At 39.7% G+C, this 23196-nt stretch overlaps 2 protein-coding genes across 3 annotated transcripts in view; one reads left to right on the forward strand and one right to left on the reverse strand.

The window, feature by feature from the left end:
* Positions 1 to 1747: 1747 nt before the first annotated feature.
* Positions 1748 to 9368, forward strand: LOC138636176 (rhodopsin). 2 transcript variants are annotated; one of them, XM_069724057.1, is made up of 2 exons: positions 1748 to 1913; positions 8332 to 9368. In XM_069724057.1, the coding sequence occupies exons 1-2, from the start codon at positions 1862 to 1864 to the stop codon at positions 9366 to 9368; spliced, it is 1089 nt and encodes a 362-aa protein (XP_069580158.1). In that variant the 5' UTR covers positions 1748 to 1861. The 2 variants fall into 2 exon arrangements, with proteins under 2 accessions (XP_069580158.1, XP_069580166.1); XM_069724065.1 differs by lacking the exon at positions 1748 to 1913 and having other exon boundaries at positions 8244 to 9368.
* A 2361-nt stretch (positions 9369 to 11729) lies between these two features.
* The window catches only part of LOC138636199 (membrane-associated guanylate kinase, WW and PDZ domain-containing protein 1-like), a 38487-nt gene continuing 27020 nt past the window's right edge, over positions 11730 to 23196 (reverse strand). The window contains exons 17-22 of the mRNA XM_069724091.1: positions 20511 to 20714; positions 19258 to 19342; positions 19093 to 19150; positions 16836 to 16979; positions 16564 to 16702; positions 11730 to 15006 (exon numbers count right to left, since the gene is read on the reverse strand). Coding sequence (XP_069580192.1) covers positions 13880 to 15006; positions 16564 to 16702; positions 16836 to 16979; positions 19093 to 19150; positions 19258 to 19342; positions 20511 to 20714 — 1757 coding nt within the window. The 3' untranslated portion in view covers positions 11730 to 13879. The remainder of the gene's footprint in view (positions 15007 to 16563; positions 16703 to 16835; positions 16980 to 19092; positions 19151 to 19257; positions 19343 to 20510; positions 20715 to 23196) is intronic.

Consider the following 23196-nt stretch of genomic DNA (forward strand, 5'->3'; position numbering starts at 1 on the left):
GATCAGTAGGTCTTACTCAAATGTAAATATAGGTACAAGTCTGATAAATATTCAACCCCCTGATAGTTTTGGATGACAGTGGACGGTGTTGATGCAGAATGATTTGATTTCCTGCAGGTCCCCAGTGAATGAAGCTGTAATAAGTACCTGTGACCTCATCTTCTCTATATCTTTAGATGACTGAATGGGAATGGATGCTCCTCCAGACAAATAGCATTCTTTGTTGACCAGAGAGGTGGATCTGAGAGGTCTAATAACATACATTAGTGATACACTATAATAGCAGAGACGGTGTAAAAGAAGCTGGTTTTGTTAAAGAAACATGGACATGCGTCAGCTGCATTACATCAGTATTCAAGAAAAAGCACTGCCATTACAGATAATGTGAATAATGTATTACAAAAAAGAGACAGCTTGACGTCCTTGAATTATGCCAGCCTGAAATGGTGCTACAAATTCCGCAACAAAATGCAAATATTGCTTTAGTTGATTCCTGTGGAATCACTGGTAATGCAGAGTGTGAACAGTTTATGTCATGCAGTGTACTGCAGGCAAACAGCTCCCACTGCTGGTGAACTTGCTGAAAGCATGTGCAGCACCGGAGATTTGCACTGATCTTGCCTTTAGTGGAGCTTTGATTGATTTCCAGTGCTGTTTTCACGTTTGGACTGGCAGTGAAAGCAGAGTCTGTTTTCAAGGGTTGATGAATTATACTGATTAGTCATAATATTAAAACCACTGACGGGTAAAGCAGCAGGTATTTCAACTGAACATTATAATCCTCATGAAGGGAGAATTTAGGCTATTGCTGGGCTTTTGTAGTATACTTAATGATTCACCTTTCAGTGGTTTTAATGTTGTGGCTGATTGGTGTATATAATGTTTATATTCTATGCACTGCCTGTCGGTTTGCCTATAACACGACCCATGTTGTCATCAGTAAACCACTAATTGCTTGAAAGCAAATTATAGCTGAAACTATTAGTAGTCAGGCATCATTTTGACAGTTACTCATTTAGGTCATTTACCAGTTCTCTTCTGTTCTCCCTTATATAACTGTACATGATAAATCAAATTATTTCACATCATCTTGCACATCATTAACATTTAAATAATCCTATAACCAAATTGTGGAGAGAAACTATGCGAATGTCATCGGTAGCAGCACACCTTTCTCTCCAGTTAGTCACAGCTTTGTCTTTTAGACACTAGATTTTGTCTCTCGCATCAATACAAAATGTAAAACCAAGCAACATTTATTAGTTAACAGTTGCTGGTTTCAGCTGCTGCTTTTGTTTGTTGAAGATTGTTTATTTGTTTGTTACTCAAATGTAACACTTGTGGTTTTTGGACTGTTGGCTGATCAAAGCAACAAATGTGAAGATGTCACTTTGGGCTTTAGGAAACTGTTTGTTTTTGTTGCTGTTTTGATAAAAAAATTTTTTTACAAATTTAATCATTTGATCATTAATTAAAAAATAACATCAGATTAGGACTGCAAATAACAAATCATTATAAATACGTTTTCTGATTATTTTCTCAATTAATTATCTCTGGCAAATAGGTCATGTTTTCGGTGTGGTTGGTTGGTTGGTTTGTTTGTTTGTTCCAGGATTACGTAAAAACTACCGGACTGATTTTTATGAAAGGGGAAGGTTGTATAGATTGATGAAGAACCCATTCCACGAATCCAGAAATTACTTTTCACTTTCCTACAATGCTACATACTAAATACCATACGTCTTAAAATCCAGAAAATCAAGTTTATTGGTGACAAAACATGGAGCATTAAAGAAATATGACGATTCCATATCACAATCCGCATTCTTGGGCTCTGGGATACACATGTAGCTCAAACTAAATGCAGCGAGCTGTTGTTATGGAGCACTCAAGGGTCAGTGGTTTAATCGAGGAGAACTGGAGCCGTTCCAATTGCAACATCGCCACAGTTTTTGCACATCAGAGAACGGTGCACTATTGGCCTTTTACAAAGGTCTGTGCGCTCCCTTGTAGTTGGTTGATAGTTGCGTTTATATAAAATGTCTTAAAATTGTGAAAAACAAGTTGTAAGGTTGATGCTAATAATAACATGCGACGATGATAACGGTACTTTTCTATCGATTAATCAAGTATCCTTGCAGCTCAAGATGAATTAATAATGAAATTGGTTTTAGTTAGCAACCCGGAACTAAATAACAACGGCGATTCTTTTTAGTGTGATATGTAAAACAGTTTAATTTCCTCAGATAGTCAGACTCCAAACGTATCTTGACATGCTCGACACCAGCTGATGTTATTTTTGCTCTTACGGGGCATGATGTATAGCCCTGCAGTGTGAGATGTACGTGGGGGCTGGAGGTGTGGAATGTGCCATGTCCTGGTCACAGTGTTCCCTCCTCTCTACCGGTCACTCAGCAAGAGAGTTCCTGTGGGCAGAGTGAGAGAGCATCACACTCTGCCCACTCGTTTGTCCTCCAAAAACCACAGTCATCTACATATGCAAAAAAAAAAAAAAAAAAAGAAAAAGAAATCGGGCAGTTAGGCTTTAAACATAGTCAAACTTTTATTTGCAAAACGCATGAAAAATAAATGGTACTATCAAATGAGACTCATTACTGTCTCTCAATGTAGTTAAGATGTCTGATAATTGAAACATTTTAATGCTTGCGGTCCTCAGATTGAAGATTTTCCACATTCAAATCTCAGAAAATGTGCAATCGATAAAAAGGCAAACATAAGCGAAAGATTAAGTTTAGTAACCACTCATTTGCTCTAAAATAGTATTCGAACTATGCTTCCTCCAGACCATTTCAACCTTACAAATAAGCACACCTCAAGGCCGTAACAGTACATCTCCCGTGCTTATATGCGTTTCTCTTCGGGGAAAAAAATCATACACTATTCATACACAGGCTGAATCTTGATGTATTATTTATTAGAGAGATCCATGTCTGAGGCATCTACTATATAACGTCAAGGTAGATACTTTTTAGGCACCACAATACTGTCCATGTTCAGTCTTTGCATTCTTTAAAATAAGTTTGGTGGAAATCCAGCAGTTCTTTAAATGGTGTATAGCACTAAAACGTAAATATCTCAATGTGAAGCAATAAGGAACCCAGCAGGTTTCATCAGGTCATTTTCTGATTAAAATGGTTTGTGTTGCAGCTTCATTCCACTAGTTTACTGCTTAAAGGAGAATTCCAGTGTTGACAAGTGCAACATAAAAATCTTATTGGGTTTCTGCTTAATCTAGAAAACCAAAACACTACAGTACCAGACAAAATACGATGAACTGCTATGAGCCCTTTAAATTGTAACCTCAATACAACCTTTCTCTATCAAAGCCCTGTATGGACTATAACATATGAACATAATTAAACAGAAAGATTTTGATGGAGGAAGTATTATGATCCTTAATGTAAGTAAGAGTATTACTGGAGGCGCAGAATTGTTATTAGCTGAATATATTTGAAATACCATAAATTAGATATACTCATACTGGAGAGAAATGGCCCCTACAAAGATTTCAAATGTTTTTTTTTCAGTATGAAATCCAAATTTGAACAGTAATGAGGGACTATTAGATTAGATTTGATTAATCCCACAATGGGGAAAGTTAGTAGACTACAGCTGCCAGGTATATGTAGTGGAATAAAAAGTCAAGGTTTTCATTTTTAATTGGAAAAGATTAGAAGCACAAAGTAGTCATAGTCGTGGAGTACAGTGTATATGTAGCTTTCCATCAATGTTTATTTCTCTACTGAAGCTCAGGGAGTGCAAGGACTCCTACAGGAGGAAGCTGGAGGCCAAACTCCAGCAGAACAATGTGAGAGAGGTGTGGACCGGGATGAAGGAGATTACTGGCTTCAAAGGGAGAGAGAGACAACCAGGGGGCTCCCTGGAGAGGAACAATGAGCTAAACTGTTTCTTCAGCAGGTTTAGTTCACCGCCCTCATCTGTTTCCTCCACAGACCACACCTCCCAAACACCTCTGCTGCCTTCCCCCCTCTCCCCTGTGTCCCCCCTGGTGAGTTGCATGGACACAGAGCCCTCAACTTCAAAGGGCTCTTCCACCATTGACGCCATGACCCCCCCCCCTCTCTGTGACGACTAGCCAGGTTAGGAGACAGCTGGAGAGACTCCACCAGCGCAAGACTGACGGCATTGTTTAAATCTTTGCACTATTGTTTAGTTAGTTTTAATTTAATTATTCTATTTTATTTTATTCTATTTTATTGTATATACCGTGCATTTTTATATTTAAGATTTTTTACTATTGTTTTATTGCTTTCCTGTACCTATAATGCTGCTGTAGCAAAAAAAAATGTCCCCTTGCGGGATTAATAAAGTAACTATCTATCTATCTATCTATCTATCTATCTATCTATCTATCTATCTATCTATCTATCTATCTATCTATCTATCTATCTATCTATCTATCTATCTATCTATCTATCTATCTATCTATCTATCTATCTATCTATCTATCTATCTATCTATCTATCTATCTATCGATCTATCTATCTATATATATATATATGAAATGAGTAAAGGTTAACTTCAAAACGTCAAGCTTAAAACTTTGAAAAATGATTATGGTTGGAGGGTTGCTCATATTAACAACAAAATGTGCTTTTGAAGAGATAACTCGTATAATTTGGATTTACGTGCAAGTGTATTTGCTTCGGCTTCCTGAAGAGGGCAGCAAAACACCTGCAGCTCTGTAACAACAGGGTCGAGACACTTTACAGCTCAGCAACAGGTCCGCCCTGATCTCCTGCAGGATCTGTAAATCCTTTCCAGTATGTAGATGGATATCAGATACACACTGTAGCTCTCATGTCACTTACTGGCTCTGGTCTTGTTTTGCCTTTGACTCATTGTTTTGGTGCCTTTTTTGTTTGTTTGATATCTTTAGTTTAACTACTACATCAGACAATAGTGAGGTAATTTACTGTAACACCAGTATGCCTATTGACACAGTTTGATTTCTTTTTAATAACTCACAAACAATAATAATTTTTTTCAACTTTATTGGAGACCCCAATAAACATTCACAACCCTTCCACATTGAACTCTAGCAGGCAGACAGACATCATAACTGTTCTGTGAAATAGCTTCATAAACTTGGGAAGTCCTTTTTTCCCTCGATGGTGGGAAGCTGTCCACAGAGGCAGCAAAGCATCCCCACAGTCATAGTGCTCCTTTCACCGTGCTTCACTATTGAGACGGTGATTTCATGGCCTTTTTAGGCCATAAATTGTGCTGCATGTTCATCCCCAATCATTCAATATTACAACAAAGCATTTTTCAAGTAGTGTGTGTATAGAGATTCGTCTGTGATCTCTTACCATGGATGCCATTCTTCATGATCTAGGATTTGCACATGACAGACGAACAGATGTAAACCAGCTCCAATGATTCCTTTAAGTTATACTATGGACTTAGTTTGTTACTTCGTTGAGCATTCAGCATTGTGCTTCAGCATTGTACTCCTTCATTTCCTTTTATAGACAGTTGTTCTAATTGTGGGCTGATGTATATCTAGACTCTTTTAAATCCCTTATACAAATCTGTAATTATTAAGTGTTCATTTGAGTTCAGAATTTTTTTCTTTGACCTTGTTTACATCAGCAGTTCATTTTTGTGAAATTATTATTTTTTTTTTTTTATAAACCAGATTAGCTAAACCCTCACCTCAAATTGTGCTTCACTGATTTCAGTTAGCTTTTGTTAATGTCAATTGCGGATGGGCTCTCATACGTTTTCAAACCTACTCTGAGATTTGTCTGTATCACTGGACGAGCTAAACTCTTATATTAATCACATTGTCCATTTCACTATTCTCCACCAGAGAGCGCAGTTTGCTGAAAAAGCCCATCCAGAAAAGAAATACCAGTGTGTAGTTTTGAATGTCAATTAGCTTGATGTCCTTTTCTGTTTTTAGTGCAGTTTTATTATTAAAAGAGAAAGAATTATGAATTTAACCGTGTGACATGTTTTTAGGGCCCTTAATGAGGGACAAATATGTTATTGGTACAATTTGGCTCAGGAGATCATGGCTGAAACAATTACTCAATGAATTGATCATGGAAATGTATCTGCAGCTCTCCTAATTATTCATGAATCTGTCATGTCATTTATTTGAGGCTGGCTTTAAAAGGTTTAAAAGTTACCAATTGTTCTTTATTTTTATTAATGTTTCACTCTATGAAATGTCAAATAATTGTAAAAGAATGATCATCACAACTTCCCAATACACATGATGATGTTGTCAAATATGTTGTTTTGTTTGACCAAAAGTCCACTTCCTGAATATACGCAGTTTGCGTTAACATTACAAACATAAATGGAAAATCCTCTCATTTGAGATGCAGGGACCATAGAAATTTAGCAATTTTTTTCTCACAATTTTCCTTTTGAAAATTACAAAACAATAATTCATTATTAAAATAGTTATTGATTTTTTTTCTTTCTATTGACTAGCCAACTAAAAGTTTCAGCATATTGCAGCCCTGCATGATATTCATTAGAATCCTAATTGAGGTCCAATGCTATCATCAAGTATATTGTAAAAAAAATAAACACCCAATGAATATGGCTGGAATAAAAAGATTAATTTCACACCTGGTGAATATTTGTATAGTTCTTTGTTCCCTCAACATAGTCGTTGCAATTAACCACTTGACACCAAAAACACCACATAGTATCACGAAAAAGGAGACAATTTCTGTCACACTAAAACTTACACTAAAGTAGTAGTAACACCTAGCAGCGACCGGTTTACACTTGAACTCCTGTTGCTCCTTCCAACGGGAAGGAAAGCTGCAGAACAGTCTAACAAATCTTTACCATCTTGTATCATCAAGTCACACTTTTCTCTTCTGCAGCAGAAAATGACACCATAATGAGAGCAATTAGAGTTAACCACAAGTGAGGTTACGGGCCAGACAGCTGAAAAATGTCCTCAAACACAAACTCTATAAAGCCAAAAGAAGCATATAATTTAGATGATAATTCTCTGCAAAGTTTTTTTATTTTTTTTTTTTACTATGGGCAACTCCTGTCACATTGTCCCATTGTTTTCAAATTGACATTTAATACATAATTGAATTTTCTTTTAATATAGCTACGTGATTAAACTTATTAGTAAACAATTACTGACACTTCAATGGTTTCACAATGAGGCCAGGTTGCTCATAATGGCAAAATACTGTAACTAATTCAAGGTTTGTCAAAGTTCATACAGTTTCGTTATTCTTTTGAGGTACCCATTTATGAACACAATTTACAATAAGAAGAACAGGAAAGAAAAATAAGGTATCACATCTGAGTAGTGCAGCATCCTACTGAGCGAGATTGACCCACTCGTCTACGACATTAAATCCATTACAGGCTTGTGAGAGGAACACTTCTGTAAGCCCCAAATCTCTTTAATACAACACCCATTAGGAAAGTGCTGAGCTCTTTACCAACAGATAAGATGGTTCACCACTCAGCAACACCACTGCCTCTGTACTATACTAAATGCTCTACATTCTGTATAGTAGACAATCCCTACTTTGCACATATTAATATACGAGACCAGGATCCATTTTAAGACATTTTCAAGGCTTGTTCCTGTACCGATACACCTGGGTTGACACTAAATTTGGTCTATACCAAATAGCAAGTTCTTTGCAGATATTTCCCATAATGTTCCATGATTTGAAAAAGTGACTTGGTTAATAATTCATTTTTAGAATAAAAGGTGCACTTCAGTTCAGGGGTTTGGAGGTCTCACAGCAGAAGGCGCCTTGAAAAGGTGACCGGTCTGTCACACGGGTAAAATCGATTGGCACTAATATTTACATACAGTAGGAGAAAATTAGTGGTTACATTCCTTTCAAACTCCAAAGAAGTTGGGAGCAAGGAGAGGGAACGTGCAGAAGTATAAGGACAGACTCCAACTCTGCACAGAAACATCTTGGCTTTTGCACAAAACGATAATTTTCTTTTCACAAGATACCCTGTCATCATTCTTTAAAATAAACAGTTATTGGATAGGTACAAGACAGGCATGAGCAGATGTAACCTTAATATCTTGATGAGTGATCAGTTATGTTTGCAGTGGTGGCTGGATTAGATATTAACTGTGGCCTAAATCAATTTGTGCTGACAGATTTGGAAAGTGATAATCCAAGGTGTGCCTTTTAAAAGCCAGGCTTGGGCCACCTGGGTCCATTTGTCGCAAGGTCCCTCATCGCTCTCCCAAACAGCCAGAAGAAACACCACCGAAGGGCTGATCGCAACCGCAATCTGCAACCATGAACGGCACCGAGGGGCCCTACTTTTATGTCCCTATGTTAAACACCACGGGCATTGTCCGGAGTCCTTATGATTACCCGCAGTACTACCTTGTCAACCCAGCAGCCTATGCTGCTCTGGGTGCCTACATGTTCCTGCTCATCCTTCTTGGCTTCCCCATCAACTTCATGACTCTCTACGTCACCATCGAGCACAAGAAGCTGCGGACCCCTCTAAACTACATCCTGCTGAACCTCGCTGTGGCTGACCTCTTCATGGTCTTCGGCGGATTCACCACAACGATGTACACCTCCATGCACGGCTACTTTGTTCTCGGACGCCTTGGCTGCAATATTGAAGGATTCTTTGCTACCCTCGGTGGTGAGATTGCCCTCTGGTCACTGGTTGTTCTGGCTGTTGAAAGGTGGATGGTCGTCTGCAAGCCCATCAGCAACTTCCGCTTCGGGGAGAATCACGCTATTATGGGATTGGGCTGCACCTGGTTGATGGCTTGTGCTTGCGCTGTACCCCCTCTTGTCGGCTGGTCTCGTTACATCCCTGAGGGCATGCAGTGCTCATGTGGAGTTGACTACTACACGCGTGCCGAAGGTTTCAACAATGAGTCCTTCGTTATCTACATGTTCACCTGCCACTTCATCGCTCCAATGACTATCATATTCTTCTGCTATGGCCGTCTGCTCTGTGCTGTCAAAGAGGCTGCTGCTGCCCAGCAGGAGTCTGAGACCACCCAGAGGGCTGAGAGGGAAGTCAGCCGCATGGTCGTTATCATGGTCATCGCATTCCTGGTATGTTGGTGTCCCTATGCCGGTGTGGCCTGGTGGATCTTCACTCATCAAGGCTCTGAGTTTGGACCAGTTTTCATGACCCTGCCCGCTTTCTTTGCCAAGAGTTCCTCCATCTACAACCCATTGATCTACATCTGCATGAACAAGCAGTTCCGCCACTGCATGATCACCACCTTGTGCTGCGGGAAGAATCCCTTCGAAGAAGAGGAAGGATCCTCTACTGCCTCCAAGACCGAGGCCTCCTCCGCCTCCAGCTCTGTGTCTCCTGCATAAAAGGGTCATCAAGCAAAGGCTCCATGATCCACTATCCAAGAAGACTTCTGCTCCCTCGGGGAATCGACTGAAGGCTAATGTCTACAGAAATAACTTCCTTTTTGTACTTTTACAAACGAGTTGGTTCAACCTAAAGACGGTTGCAGGAAAGATCAGCCCATTACAGAGTTGTTCCTGTATGTACAGAATATCCAATTTAACAATCTATGAGAATTTCCTTTTCATGGGAGGAAAGGGGAAAAAAAAAGTAATCTTTCACAGTTGGATCCTAAATGATACTGGCTTATTTTTGAATGTAGAGGCATGTAATCAAGGCATCGTAAAATAAAACGCACTTTGCAAATGACTCATCCTGTTTATGTTTTACTTACCATTTGGGTGGCAAAGTTCATATGACTGTAGTATATTTAATTAAATGAGTAAATGTTAATGACCTATTCAGAATGCATTTATGTTTTGAGTCAATCTCTACTTTAGAGCTAATATTGCAGTGAATGCGGCTCTTCTGTTGTAGAACTTGAACACTTTAACACAACAGTACAAAAACGTTTGAAGTAATGTCTGAATTGCTACTGCAATCTCATATCAATCACTGGTCACCTTGGACTTAGAGCTTGGCTTAGTTAAGGGTTTATGATATTAATCAGGGATGAACATGACACAACACCCAACTTTATCTGATGATGAACATTAATCCCATTAATTAAAGGTCAAGAAAGACAAAGATTTATTGGATAAGACAATCGGTATTATCAAGACACCTTGATGCAAAGGATATTGATATAGACCTTAAAATAAAGTCAAAGGAAGAATTGATTACACTTTACTAAAAGTTGCCTTTCATGGCCTTGATAAGCAGTATAAACATTTAATGAAAGGTCTACAAAATGTTACAATGTTTTAATAGTATAATAGTAGTTATTAGCAGATATAAGTGTTTATTAAAATATTAGTCAACAACTACAACTCACCTTTGAGTGCAGGCTGGTATTTAAACAGATAATGAAGGACAATATAGTAAAACGGTTGTAATATTATAGAATATATACTCATAGTACAAGTCATAATTTTGAACAAATAGAATTGAGTTAATAAATCCTTAAAATGGCCTTATCGGTCCGCATATATACATTAGTGTATTAAAAGGAAGTATTTAAATGATTAATTCTTTAAGAAGATTTGTATTAATTCCAACAGAGGTAACCCAAAGTAAAGTGTTACCAAAGATAGGTCAGTAACTGGAAGAGTAATTGGGAAAGCTAATAACTGCACAATATTTCTCAATAGATTTTTGTTATGTAGGCTAAAGGTTTTCTTTTGTAATACACTAACTGAATATTACTCAGACTACAGAAGTACAAACGGAAGACATCGTGGGTTAGTTCATCAATGTATGTGGACACTTTCGAAGTTACATCGTAGTAACATTGTTTCAATACCTTTAAATTATTTACGCTGGGCTGTTTTTAGTCTTTGATTGACAGCCTCGGTGAGTTGCGCTAGTATGATAAACGTCAGAATCTTGAGTAATGACGCTATTCCTCCTACTCGGTCCTTGATTGTGCAGTATGCTAGACTAGGGGTAAAAAAAACAACACCTCGAGATCCCTCCCACAATGACCTTCATGCGTAGCTATAGCAACCATAATACCAGTGTCTCTTTTGTGGAATAAAGATATGCTCCCCGACCAGACTGAATTCAAGCTCCAGTTGAGAGTTTAAGGGAATAAAAATCGGTCTTTCACTGCATTAATTTTGCACCAAAAAAAGAGAATTTCTTCTTGGTGTAGTTAGACAATAATACTGTAAAATATTGAATTATAGTGTTTTAAAAAAACATTAAGATACTATTTATTTTTTTGTAAATGAATACCATTGTTAAGTGATGTTAAAAATTGTATAAAAATCCTCTCAGTTGCCCATACATGTATCCACTGATATGTCCACTTTTACTACAGAATTATTATATTGTACCATTTGATATGACACAATATGCCATTGGCACATCTCAGGGAATATAAAGAGGAATGAATGGAGCGAGGCAGTAGTGCTTTTACTATCTATTGTACGCTATTACTTGATGTGTTGTACACAAGGTGAAATAAGTAAACAAGGCAGGCAATACAGTTTGCAGCCCATACTGCTGACTACTATTTTTCTATTTTCACGTTACTTTTATGGATTTTTCAGAGTGTATGAATTAGTGTACAGTCACTGTTAGATGTCTTCTTCAAGCCTCCAAGTCTCTAAAGCTGCATATTAAAACATAGCGTGACCACGACTGACACACCAGAGTGATTTAATCAGAAAGACTCAAAAGCCTCTCCTAAGACATGCAGGCATGTAGAAAGTGGAAATTCCTTTGAATTTGTATGGAAAACTTTATTTGATAATAAAAATAGCATTCACAGACTTCTTTTGATAGCTACATATACATTGTAATCCATCTCAGGGAAAGAAGCTGGATAAGTCCACATCTACTTGTACTTTGACTAATGTTATGTATAGCTTCATGGGTCAAATAAAGCTATGAACAATGTAGTATTTATATATGCATAGTTATATAAAAAAGATTGGCCCATATACATGTACTGCTTTTATCAACACAGAGACAGCATTATGTCTGGAGCACATTGCAAGAAATAATGCTTGAAGAACACAGACTGCATACAAGTGCTTTATAATACAAAGGCAGGCTAACCATCGAGAGAGATTCAAACCATCAAACAGTTTCTGATTGACCAAATACAGTCTTTCATTTTTAAAATGTCTTTACATACCTGATCCAAAGTAAATCAACATATTTCCCATAAATCATCAGGTCCATTTCAGAGATATAAACACAATATCACATTCCTCACTGCTGAGGTTTTTCATAAATTTCTCTTTTGTACAAGAAAAAGGCAACATTTTATTCCTCGACAGGTTCCTAGTAGTTACATTGGAAAAATTCTTTACAGGTGATGGCCAACAGGTTAACTTTTTAAATGTGATTCCTTTTTTTTTTTTGTTCTTTTTTTTTGTTAAATACAGTACCATGGCGACAACAGTGATCAAACAATGCATTTGTTGTGTTTTATCCAATATATTTTTAGTTCTTAAATGAAACATAAAACAGAGAATACACACAAAACACATTTAGAAAGCAGCAGTCAGACTCCAGTGGCATGACGGCATGGCTCAGCATGGCAGATTTAGTCGTCTCCTGTACCGGGACTCTCCCTATGTTACCAACACGACAAACCACATCAGCTCCTCGTGTCAGGACCCATGAGGTGGTCGGTGCGCAAATGTGGGTGTAATAAACATGAGGACAGGGCTAACAATTACTGTGGTTTAACTGTGCATGTTTCTTATCAATTTATTCTCACTCAGTCCTATCAGATAAGCTGGTTAAACTACATTTTAATTCACTCATGCATCTTGCACAGGGATAATTTACATATTTATTTGCTCCTTTTTTTTTTTGGCATATCTGAAAAATCATTCTTTATGGCAGCTTTAGCTGGTATTATGGCATATGCAGACTCATCCAAAGTATTAAATTGCTATTTTCATTAGCGACGAATTTTGATAACTTGTATTTTTCCAAAGCAGAGAGCGGTGTTGCCTGTGGTTCAACTTCCTGTCCCACTTCTTCAGTACATATTGAGGAAAAAAGGTTACTTTTTGTAATCCTACTCCAGGGGGAGTGCGAGGGGGACTAAAAATAGCAGCACCAATTTTTACATCACTTGTTTGATTTCTTCATTTCTGAAGTGTGTGGGTGTATTAAGGTAAAGGAGGGTGAGCTGCAACACATTTCATTGATGCAACACAAGTAAGGGGGTACAGCATGCTTTCCCATGTACAGTATACACTTCCTCCTTAGCGATTTAATGATGCTTGCTCAAGATATGTGCCAAATTTTAAATAAATAGTGAGCAAATTACATAAAGGTCATATATTATATCTTAGAATTATCGATCTAGTTTTACCATCAGATCGTAAATTTAGATTTTTGCCTCAAGTCCAACGTGACTTTCACAGTTCTTGTGAACCGTCAGTGTCTTTGTGCTATAGTTTGTTCAGTAAAGCAATTCAGGAATGAAAAAGACATCTAAAAACAAGTCGAAAACAAGCTTAGTAGCTCGAAGTTACCACAACTGGAAGCATGTTTCATACCTCTGAGGGAACAAATATTTAGAGTCAGCAATGCCTACAAAAAGCAATATCACTGATTTCATATGCAGGCACATACAATACCTTTACTATAGTACAACAACCTCTGTTATGTTCAAAATAACTATAACAATGACAAAACAACCAGTATGAACTGATAGAAGGATTGTACTCCTGCTGTTTTATGAATCTCTGGATGGGATCACAAGTAGTTAAGTCAATCAAATCAATCAATAAACCATTCCACCAAATAAAGCACAAGAGTTAGTATCCTCAGAAGTCCAATTCCAGTGTATGGTACATAGTTTGCCCGGATAGAGGAGAGTGGCGAGGGGGATCTCTGCTCTGCTCTAGATACTGAGGTCTTTGTGGCTTTCCTTGTACAACCTTCTCTTGGGCTCAGGGAGCTGGTTTGGGCTGTGGCCCACTGCGTTGTTGTTGTGGCCTGTGCTGTTGTAGGCAGCATTGTTGTGTGCAGCGTTGTTCTTCATCATGCTGTAGTAGTCCTTCAGTCTTGGTGCCGCTGCATAGTTCAGCTCATCCCGGCTGTAGTTGCTGTCAGGGGAAGAGTCCCGCTCCACTCTGTATCGTCTCTCCGCTGTCCCGTTCATTCGGTAGCTCTCCTCCCTCCTCTCTGAGGAAGAGTCTCTCAGAAGATTGCCGTTCTTTGATGTTCTATCACATGTACGGCCCCTGGAAAGAGACAAGGAATCCCCGTTGTTGATGATGGTGCGCTCGGGGGTTGTAGCCTCTTTGACTCGCCCAGCCACCTGCGAGTCCTTGAGGAGCCTCCGCTCGTAGAACTTGCGTTCAGGGGTGACTGCGAGGAACCCTCCGTCATCATACTCCCTCTCGGGTGTTCGGTCACGATGTGCTCGCTCTGCCCTGCGGTCCATCGATTTGGCCCGTCGGCGATCAGGAGACGAGGTGCGCTTTCGGGTTGGTGAGCGGTCAAGGGAGCCACGACGCTGCAGATGAAACCTCCCGTCCAAAGTAGAACTGCTGTTTGAGAGCTCTCGCCCTCTCAGTTTCTCGGCAGCCGCAGCCTTTTTCCCCGAGCTGTCTTTCCTCAGAGTCTTTAGGAGTTTAGAGATGCCGCTCTCCGACTCAGACTTTTTGACTTTGCGGCCTCGGCTCTTCTTGTTGCCACTGCTACTGCTGTACCTGTTGTCAGGAGACTGCTGTCCGGGGGTACTTTGACGATGATTGTTATTCCAGGTGTGATGATGATGGGGGTTAAATTGCCGGCCTTGGTAGTCCATCTGATCTGTCCCAGCCCTGTCCCTGTCCCTGTCCCTGTTCCTGTTCCTGTCCATGTCCATGTCTCGGCCACGCGCAGGGTCATCCTGGCGTGATGGTTTGTGAAGGTCTGGTGGATAACTGGACTCCAATGAGGTGTGATATCTGGGTGGCAGCGTTCTCACTTCCGGAGTGTTTTGTGCCCCGGGTGTGGAAGGGTGCCCGTCACTGCTGCCGTCTGCAGAAGAGGAAATAGAAAGAGAAAAGTGCTGACTAAAAATACCAAAAAGAGGAATGAGAAATACTTTTACATCAAAAACGTGACAATCGTGTTCAGCAGACATGACTTTCCATGTTGGTTCATGTAAGCTCTTGCATTGACATGACAAAAGTCAATGCAGAGGTTTATGGAAATCATGCATACATATGCTCTTTCATATGCTGTATATATTCCAAGAAAGAATCTAAACTGATGTGTAAGATTCTGTTATCGACACATAAATTGCATTGAAGCGATAAATCACTTCAATATGTTTGCTCTATAGGGCTGCGGGTTGAAACACAAGGTGATGTCAACCACAACAGTAGGTGCAACACATCAGCAAGTGTAGGGCAGGGGTTATCAATGACACAGCAGGCACCTAGAAAATCATTCAAAACAAAATGGTGAACAACTCAATGTGCATTGATTGGAAGAACAAACAAAAAAACCCCACTTGTTTAGCTGAAGGTCTGCCAAATTAAGACAGGTTGCTATGGCAGCGGTGTGTGATGAGCAGTAGCATTAAATTAGTCCCATAAAAAGAAAATATTTGGTCCCAGGCTGGCAGAGGGGGGAGGGGGTTCGTACGTTCAGGCATGACAAGACATGAAGCATGTACACAATGTAAACACATCCACGCGCACGCACACAAAGTGGGATGCAGGTGGGGATGAGCTGGAAGGAAGGGTGAATACGATCGAAAGGAAAAAGATGACCGGGAGAGTGGATCGGGACAGACTTTTGGCTACAAACCGTTGTCTGATTTTGGCCCATTAGGTAGAAACAGGGCTCTCCCATCTTGTCATTCCTCATTGTACCAACAGCGAGATGAGGAGCCATCATCGCTGGAGAGAGGAGGAAGAGCCCAGCGACAAGAGACAATCAGAGAGAAAGAAGGAGGAGTAGAGAGAAGAAAAGAAATAAAACAGACAAGAGGCTGTTTTACAGTGCATCTTAATAGAGAGAAGAAGGGATTTGTTGTGAAAGACAAGAAAATATTACACTTTACGCGGCATTGAAAAGCAATCCGAGAGGGGGAAAAGTGCCTGAAAATTAAACTCCAGATAAACCAGGAAATAATGCTGACAAATACAGCAATATGACTTAAACTGTGAGAGGAATAATCCATCAGCAGAGGACACAGCTCTAGGGAGGGAGGTATTACTGCAGCTATAGAGCATCTGGGCCACAGATCCATCGAGTATAAATCACTTAGCACGATTTTGTGTCGAGCATCCCTTCATTGATCAATAATATTTGACAGCTCAATCTTGTGCTGAAACATCACAGGCTGTTTATTAAGCAGAATCAGAGAGTGTCTTTATGTTAATTGTTTATCATACACAGCAACATTCAATGTAAATCAATTAAAAAAGAAAAGAAAAAAAAAGAAGAGATTACGTCCCTGTGGTGCTATAAAATGAAAAGAAACTTTATTCTAGCACAGCAGCAACAATCAAAGAGGTTTCAAAGCTGGCATAAGCAGTGTTAATTGTAGGAACAATAGTAAAACATTGCAACATGTTTGCCTACCATATTCGGGTACAGATCCGTCGCCCCGTTTGAGAACGAGCCGGGCCCTCCGACCGCCATTCTTGATCAGTTCAATGGCACGTGAATGCTTCATGGTCTTTGTGCTCTCACCATTAATCTCCAGGATCTCATCTCCCACCTAAAACAGAGAGGCAGTGTTACTGTGACAGCTGGCTAATTGTAGTGTTTCATCAATAGAGTGAAAAGAGGACATTGAGTTTGCCAAACTGTACATCGAAGAAAGTCAGGAATAGAACTTCTTAGTTTCATACCCTCATCTTTCCATTTCTGACAGCAGCTCCGTCCTCAGCTAATCTCAACACATATAGGTCCATGTTGTACTCTCGTCCTCCTCTCAAACTGAAGCCAAAGCCTTTACTGTCCCGCTCGAGGTCTACAGAGTAGAAGTCTTTATCCTATGAGACAGACATGGAGACATAAAGAGAAAATCAGAGAAGAGTGACTAATCCATAGTGCACGGAGGAGTCGAAAGGTGAGTCTAAACTTCAGGACTAATCAAGCCGTGTCCCACAAAAACTCACAAAATGTCAATGGCAGTGCAATATCCTAGATGCATGAATAATTAATGCTGCATGGGCCTGTGAGCGGGGTACAGATCACTAAGCAAGGGCACCACAAGGGCTGGACCCAAAACTTACTACACTCATCAAAAGTTTTCTCTCCCAACAAAAAGAGTTGTCTCCCCCAAAATAAATGTGTCTGGTATTTACAGCTCCAAAGCTTTGTTCTTAATCCTAGTAGATTATTCACTCATTTCAATGTCATGGTTTAACAAATACTATAGAAATTTTACTGAGGAGCCCAAAAAAAAGATATATATATATATATATCATAGTATGCATTTAGTACATCTGAGACATATAAAGAAGGAATTGTAAATAGTAAAATAGGAGACAATATAGTGATTTGTGTGGGGAATATCAAGGGCTGGGTGACATCTGTTGATTTTGAAATAATATTGTAGGGATACTACTGGTGCCTCCGTAAAATATTTACAGAGATTTTTAATAAATAATAATGAATAGACTTAGACTAATGGGAAATTTAGTCATCACAGCAGCATAGAGACACAAAAAGGTGCACACAAAATTAAAAAAAAATTACAAATACGTATACATAAAATAAGATAGATCAAAAATAATTATTTTAGAAAAGAAATAAGAGCAATAAATAAATACACACACACAGACTATATACACAAATAAAATAAATACAGCTTGGGATGAATGGAATGTTGATATACTGACTAAGTGGGTACAAATGAAGGCAGTTTTGTGTCTTTTCTTATGCAAGCATAAGAAATTGTTTTAAGAATAAATTTCTCATACAAAAATCTAAATTGTAAGAACATCTAGGGTAATGGAGGAGACGAGACTTTCTATTGATCGGTTTGACTGGGATCCATAGCATGACGATCCCTGAAGCAGCATATACGTAGTGATATGCTGCTAGTATTGCAGCTAATAAAACAGCTAGAACAGTTTGTAAGTAAAGAAAATTACATCACCTTACTGTAATGCAGGAAAAGAAAACACTAATACCATATTTTTCTAAAATATAAGACGATATGTAGCCCCCTTACGATTTCAATATAATATCAATATATGGCCCAGTCCTAAGGATATCTAAATTTAATAGAAAAATAGAGATGCTTTGGGATATAAGGAATACAGGAATACGAATTTAAATCTCAAGAGCAAGTCCAGGCACTGTACACTATATGTGTAAACATAATCTTTATACCCAGTTTGAAACGGACCCTTGTCATTATGTTGGACTGCTGTTCAACATGCAGTCTAACAAACCTGAGGTCTAACAAATATGTGCATTGCATTTCCTTCCTCAAAAAACATTTACAAAACCGCAAAGTAGTTTACATCCACGTTTACGAGGGTTAATTGGATCAGGCGGAGGTACGTGTGCGGTCGACAGTAGGCTGCTGTGATTGGTTGTTTCACTCTCAATCAACTAGTTCCTAACCTGAATCCTAACCTTAACCCTCCTACAGTGTAGCAATCAATCACAGGCAGAATGTCCCTCCCGCTGATCCAACCTAGCACCAGTCATTTACTAGCTTGCATTCTGCTTCTGCTTTGCCTTTGCTGGCGTATTGTATTGGTCTGTTGCTGCCACCTGTTGACCAGTTAAATAGCTACCATTAGCAGCATTTAGTATTGTGTTATACCCATGTGCATGTGTACAGGATAAAAAAAAAAAAAAAAAAAAAAAAGGGGGGCCTATTCATACTGTAAAAATAAGCTCTGAAGCACGACTAGTCGTTAAAAACTCCTCAGGGATTGTCATCTACTCGTTTGGTCGATATAAATATCTGATTGTCTGAAAATGTGCATCATTATTTGGCAATCAGATAAAAACACTTTATAGAGTAACGATCTGTAGCTTTCCTGTTTGTTGCTATAGCAATGTCTCATGGTATGTGACTGATAGTTGGTATTTACATCAAACCCAGATAATCATTGACTATGGAGTGAAAACATCCAGTCTTACCAGTGATTGAGTTTGTGTGGGGGGAGGTGGAGGAGCTCCTTTTGACTTTGAACTATTCCTTTAAAAACAAAAAGGAACTCATTGGAATACAAATTGGGAATCTACAATATACATTGTGCTGTATATATGCATGCCTAGTTGAAAAACTGAAGCGTCATCACCTACCGGGACTCTGAGGATTGAGGTGTGTGTGTGGTGGTGATGGTTGCTATCTTCTCAGCATTGGTCAGCAGAGAAGCATTGGAAGATTCTGAAAAGAGACAAGAAAAAAAGTATTTAAAAAAAAAAAAAAAAAAACTCTAACAAAGTGAATTCTTTTGTTAAATACATTTGCCTCTAGCTGTGTTTTCAAAAGACACTGTGGAGAACAAAATGTTACTGTCCAGACAAGTCCCCTCAACCACCCACAGGTGCTTCTATTCAACCTGATGCTAACTGCCTGTGATGTTGTCATTTGCCATTTGCTCATGGACAACACTGAGTGAAAGAAAAACAGCAGTAAATAAAAAAAATCAACAAAATCATTACACGCATCCTTTTGTTTCATCTGTTATTCCAGGAGGGAATAAACAAGGACAACTGTCTTTTCTTGCCTTCCTTTAATTCCCTCTCATCACCAGGGAGACCACAGCGGAGCATATTAGTTTCCAGAGACACTGGGAGGAGTACAGCTCTGTGTTTAGCTAGAACATCAGCCTGACTCATTCGTCTCTGGCTGCTTATTTACTCTTCACTCATTACTTAAAAGAAATATGACTTCCTCACGGCCACCTCTGTCTCTCCGAGGTGAACAGTTTGCCGAAGCCACACTTTCTGAGCAAACTTTACATTCTCCACGCTCCTGAGTTGGTGAACATGTGTGTGGGGGAGTCCCCCCCCCTCCCCCGACCTTTCTCCCCTCCAATCTTAATTAAGCTTCATTTCATGTCTCCATGGAGGGCCTTGTGGCACAGCTCTGCTCAGTGTCTTTATTGGCTGAACAGTGGCTCTGTCCGTAACAAGCACTTGACGTATTTTGTCCAAAACATGGAGGTTGGGGTCACAAACTGCTCATGTGCTGAAATAATATGCTGTTCTATTTCCTTTTCTAGGCTAAACTGAAGAGATTAACACCAACAGGAAGCACTTGATTAAATGCGAGCAGTGTTTTTAATCCTTTCTTATAACATATCCAGCAGATAAATCCTACAGAAAGCAGAGAGAGGTGGTGAACTGTGGTAGTGCTACAGTAGTTCCAGGGGAGTAACTTCACCTCCATCCTACTCAAGTGACTCACTTTCTGAGACAAGGGTTTACACCCTGATGAAAAGTGCTTTTGCCTGTGAAGATGCCCTTCACTTCCCACTACATCCATGAATAAGTCACAATTGGGCTGCATTATGAAACAGCCGTGTGAGGCTGGAAGCCAAGAGCCTTACCATCACCCGGTATGATCCTGAGCGAGACTGTGTTCCCGGCCTCCTTGATCAGGTTTACGATGTCTGAGTGGGACTTGTTGGTGATGGAGCAGCCGTTGACAGCCAGTATTCGGTCCCCGACTTTCAACTTCCCGCAGCGGTCCGCTGGGCTGCCCTCGATGATGCGTCCTATTTTGTGGGGCATGGCCACACAAGCATTTCCAGCTTTTGTATTACCATACATACATGTTTGTTTGCGTTTGTAGTTTGAGTGTTAGAAACGGTGTGTAGCGATTATTTTTGTTTGATTGTTTTGATGTTATATTGATTTGTATTTTATAAAACAAACAAAAACAAAAAATGGAAAAAGAGAAGAAACAGGGAGAAAGAGAAAGAAGAAATTGGATTAATTATCCAAATCGTCATATCCCATTTCCCCCATAGAAAGTCAATAGGTTGTCTGCAGGTTGCTTGTATAAAATACTATTTGCCCTGTAAAGGAGGAGAACATCATGATAATGTCAAACACACAATTCATGAGCGCTTTGGGAAAATGCAGATGATGTCCTGTGCTCCCATGGTCTAACGTGTTGATCAATGAGCTGTGACGCATGTGAATCACTGGTCAGAGCAAACGCCTGCCTGCCTGCCTGCCCTGAATCAATGAGCCAACAGTCGTTGTTAGATGTTCAAGTAATTGAGCCATGGGCTCTTGACATGGTCAGAGAATGATACAAATTCTCCAGCCTATAGCTTATATATGACACTAAAAATGTAGTCGATGCAAATACCACAAGAAATAGAAGGAGCACCGGTGTGACAGAGTTCAATACTGCACATCTCGTTTACATCGAAGCTCTGAACAGACACTGGGGATCTCCACCGCTCCTCACCCTCTCTCCCTTTATCTCTGCTCCTCCCCAAACTACCCCTTCCATCCAGTATTTTTTTTTGCAGCACCCGTATTTATTGCATCACCTTCTTTCACAGTTACCCTTCCTCTGTCTTGATTGAAAAATACACTCGTATCCTGTCACTCTATCTAAATAATGAGATATGGGACATTACAGGGTGTGGCAAGGATTTAATACCCAATCTGCTAAGAACAACACCAAGCCCAGGTCACGGGGGGGAGGGAGGGAGTGGGGGATGGGCCCTGCTGGGCGGGAGCAAAATGCTTTATAGGTCCCTGATGTATCGGAGATTGAATCAACTGAAACCGCTTTGTTTTTCCCAGGACTGAAAGCATTCAGAAGAATTCGCAGAGCAATGTCATGCCATGTTTTTTTGTTTTGTTTTGTTGGTAAAACACATTCCTCTGTCAGATTTCAGCTTGTGTCGAATCCATTAGAAGAGTGAGCGTGGGATAGTACGCCATTCATCTGGTCCTCCCAAGAGGAATAGTGATGGAGCTGAGAAGGCGAGGCAGCAGCAAAAACAGCAGCCTCAAAAGGTTAGAAGACTTTTCGACCAGGTTGTTGACGAGTGCTGTCGCAGGTGTCATTATAAATAACACATTAATTCTTGCATTGCATTTCACGGAGCAACACCATTAGCCCATGGGATCAATGAAACTTTCCCTGGGCGGTCAGCATGGCTAACGCATCATCCATTCTTGTGTTTCGCCTATGACACGCCACAGTACATCATCATAATGGCAAACTACACGAGGGACCTTGGAATGACATTCTCGTTGGAAATTCATCACTCAGAGGTTAATACCAAATTTGTTCAAGGACGACGTTAACAATTCCTCATCAATGCCTGAGCAACTTTAATACACGCCACTCTGCTGTTTTACTGTGATACATAAACAATGTAGACGGCTATGGACTGCGCTGAGTAGACTTCAATTACATGCAAAATGAATCGGCGAGGGCCGCTGCAAGGCATGAATCTGTGATGATGGTGTTTGTGATAAAGCTGCAGCCAGTCCCGTCCTGAGGGAGGGAACTCTGCACATGACGAGTTTCTTTATCCTTAAGCTCATGATAGTTCGTCTGTGACCTCAGTCCGTGGCACTAAGCACATTCCTGTCAAACGCCTTTCCCCTGCTATTCATAAGTGGAGAAAACTCAATGACGAGTAAAAACATTGTAATTCTTCCAGGAGATGGCATCAATCATTTAACTCTGGTGCTGTCATACTTTCTGTGGATGTATCTTTGCTGGAGTTCTGCACTAGAGAAGGAGGCGGTTTCAAGTAACAACTTTTCAACAACAAAACAGCAACAACAAACAAAACTCCTGTGGATAGGAGCAGAACTTAAAAAGCCTGAAAAGTTTTGAAATGATCTCAATATTTTGTGAATTAAAATTTCTCTAGTTTGCAATATGCAGTGATGGCACATAATGTTTTTTTTTTTTTTTATCTGATTGCAGGCTGTCAGTGTACACTATACACCTATAAACTACAATGGGATTATTTAGACTGTGGATCATAGAGAGGAAGCTGTTTCGAGAATTTAAAAGAAATTTCAACTATTCATTCTCATAATTGGAAAATGTCAACGATAGTAATGTCTGTAAGTAGACATCAGTGTGTCTTTGTGTGTGTTTGTGTAGTACATGTGAAAATGTGATATGATCATTTATAATTTCAAGCCATATTGTCCCTAATGAAAGTCCCGACAGAATTTCTGCTGTTGTGCTTTAAGTTTGAAGGCGTTTCCTATGATGCAGCTCCGGTGCAGGAGTTGTTTGTTGCC

This window comes from Brachyistius frenatus, unplaced genomic scaffold (genome assembly GCF_029030835.1).
Source record: "Brachyistius frenatus isolate BFR_SWC_R1_liver_20210118 unplaced genomic scaffold, ASM2903083v1 Contig_6, whole genome shotgun sequence".
Classification (NCBI taxonomy): domain Eukaryota; kingdom Metazoa; phylum Chordata; class Actinopteri; family Embiotocidae; genus Brachyistius; species Brachyistius frenatus.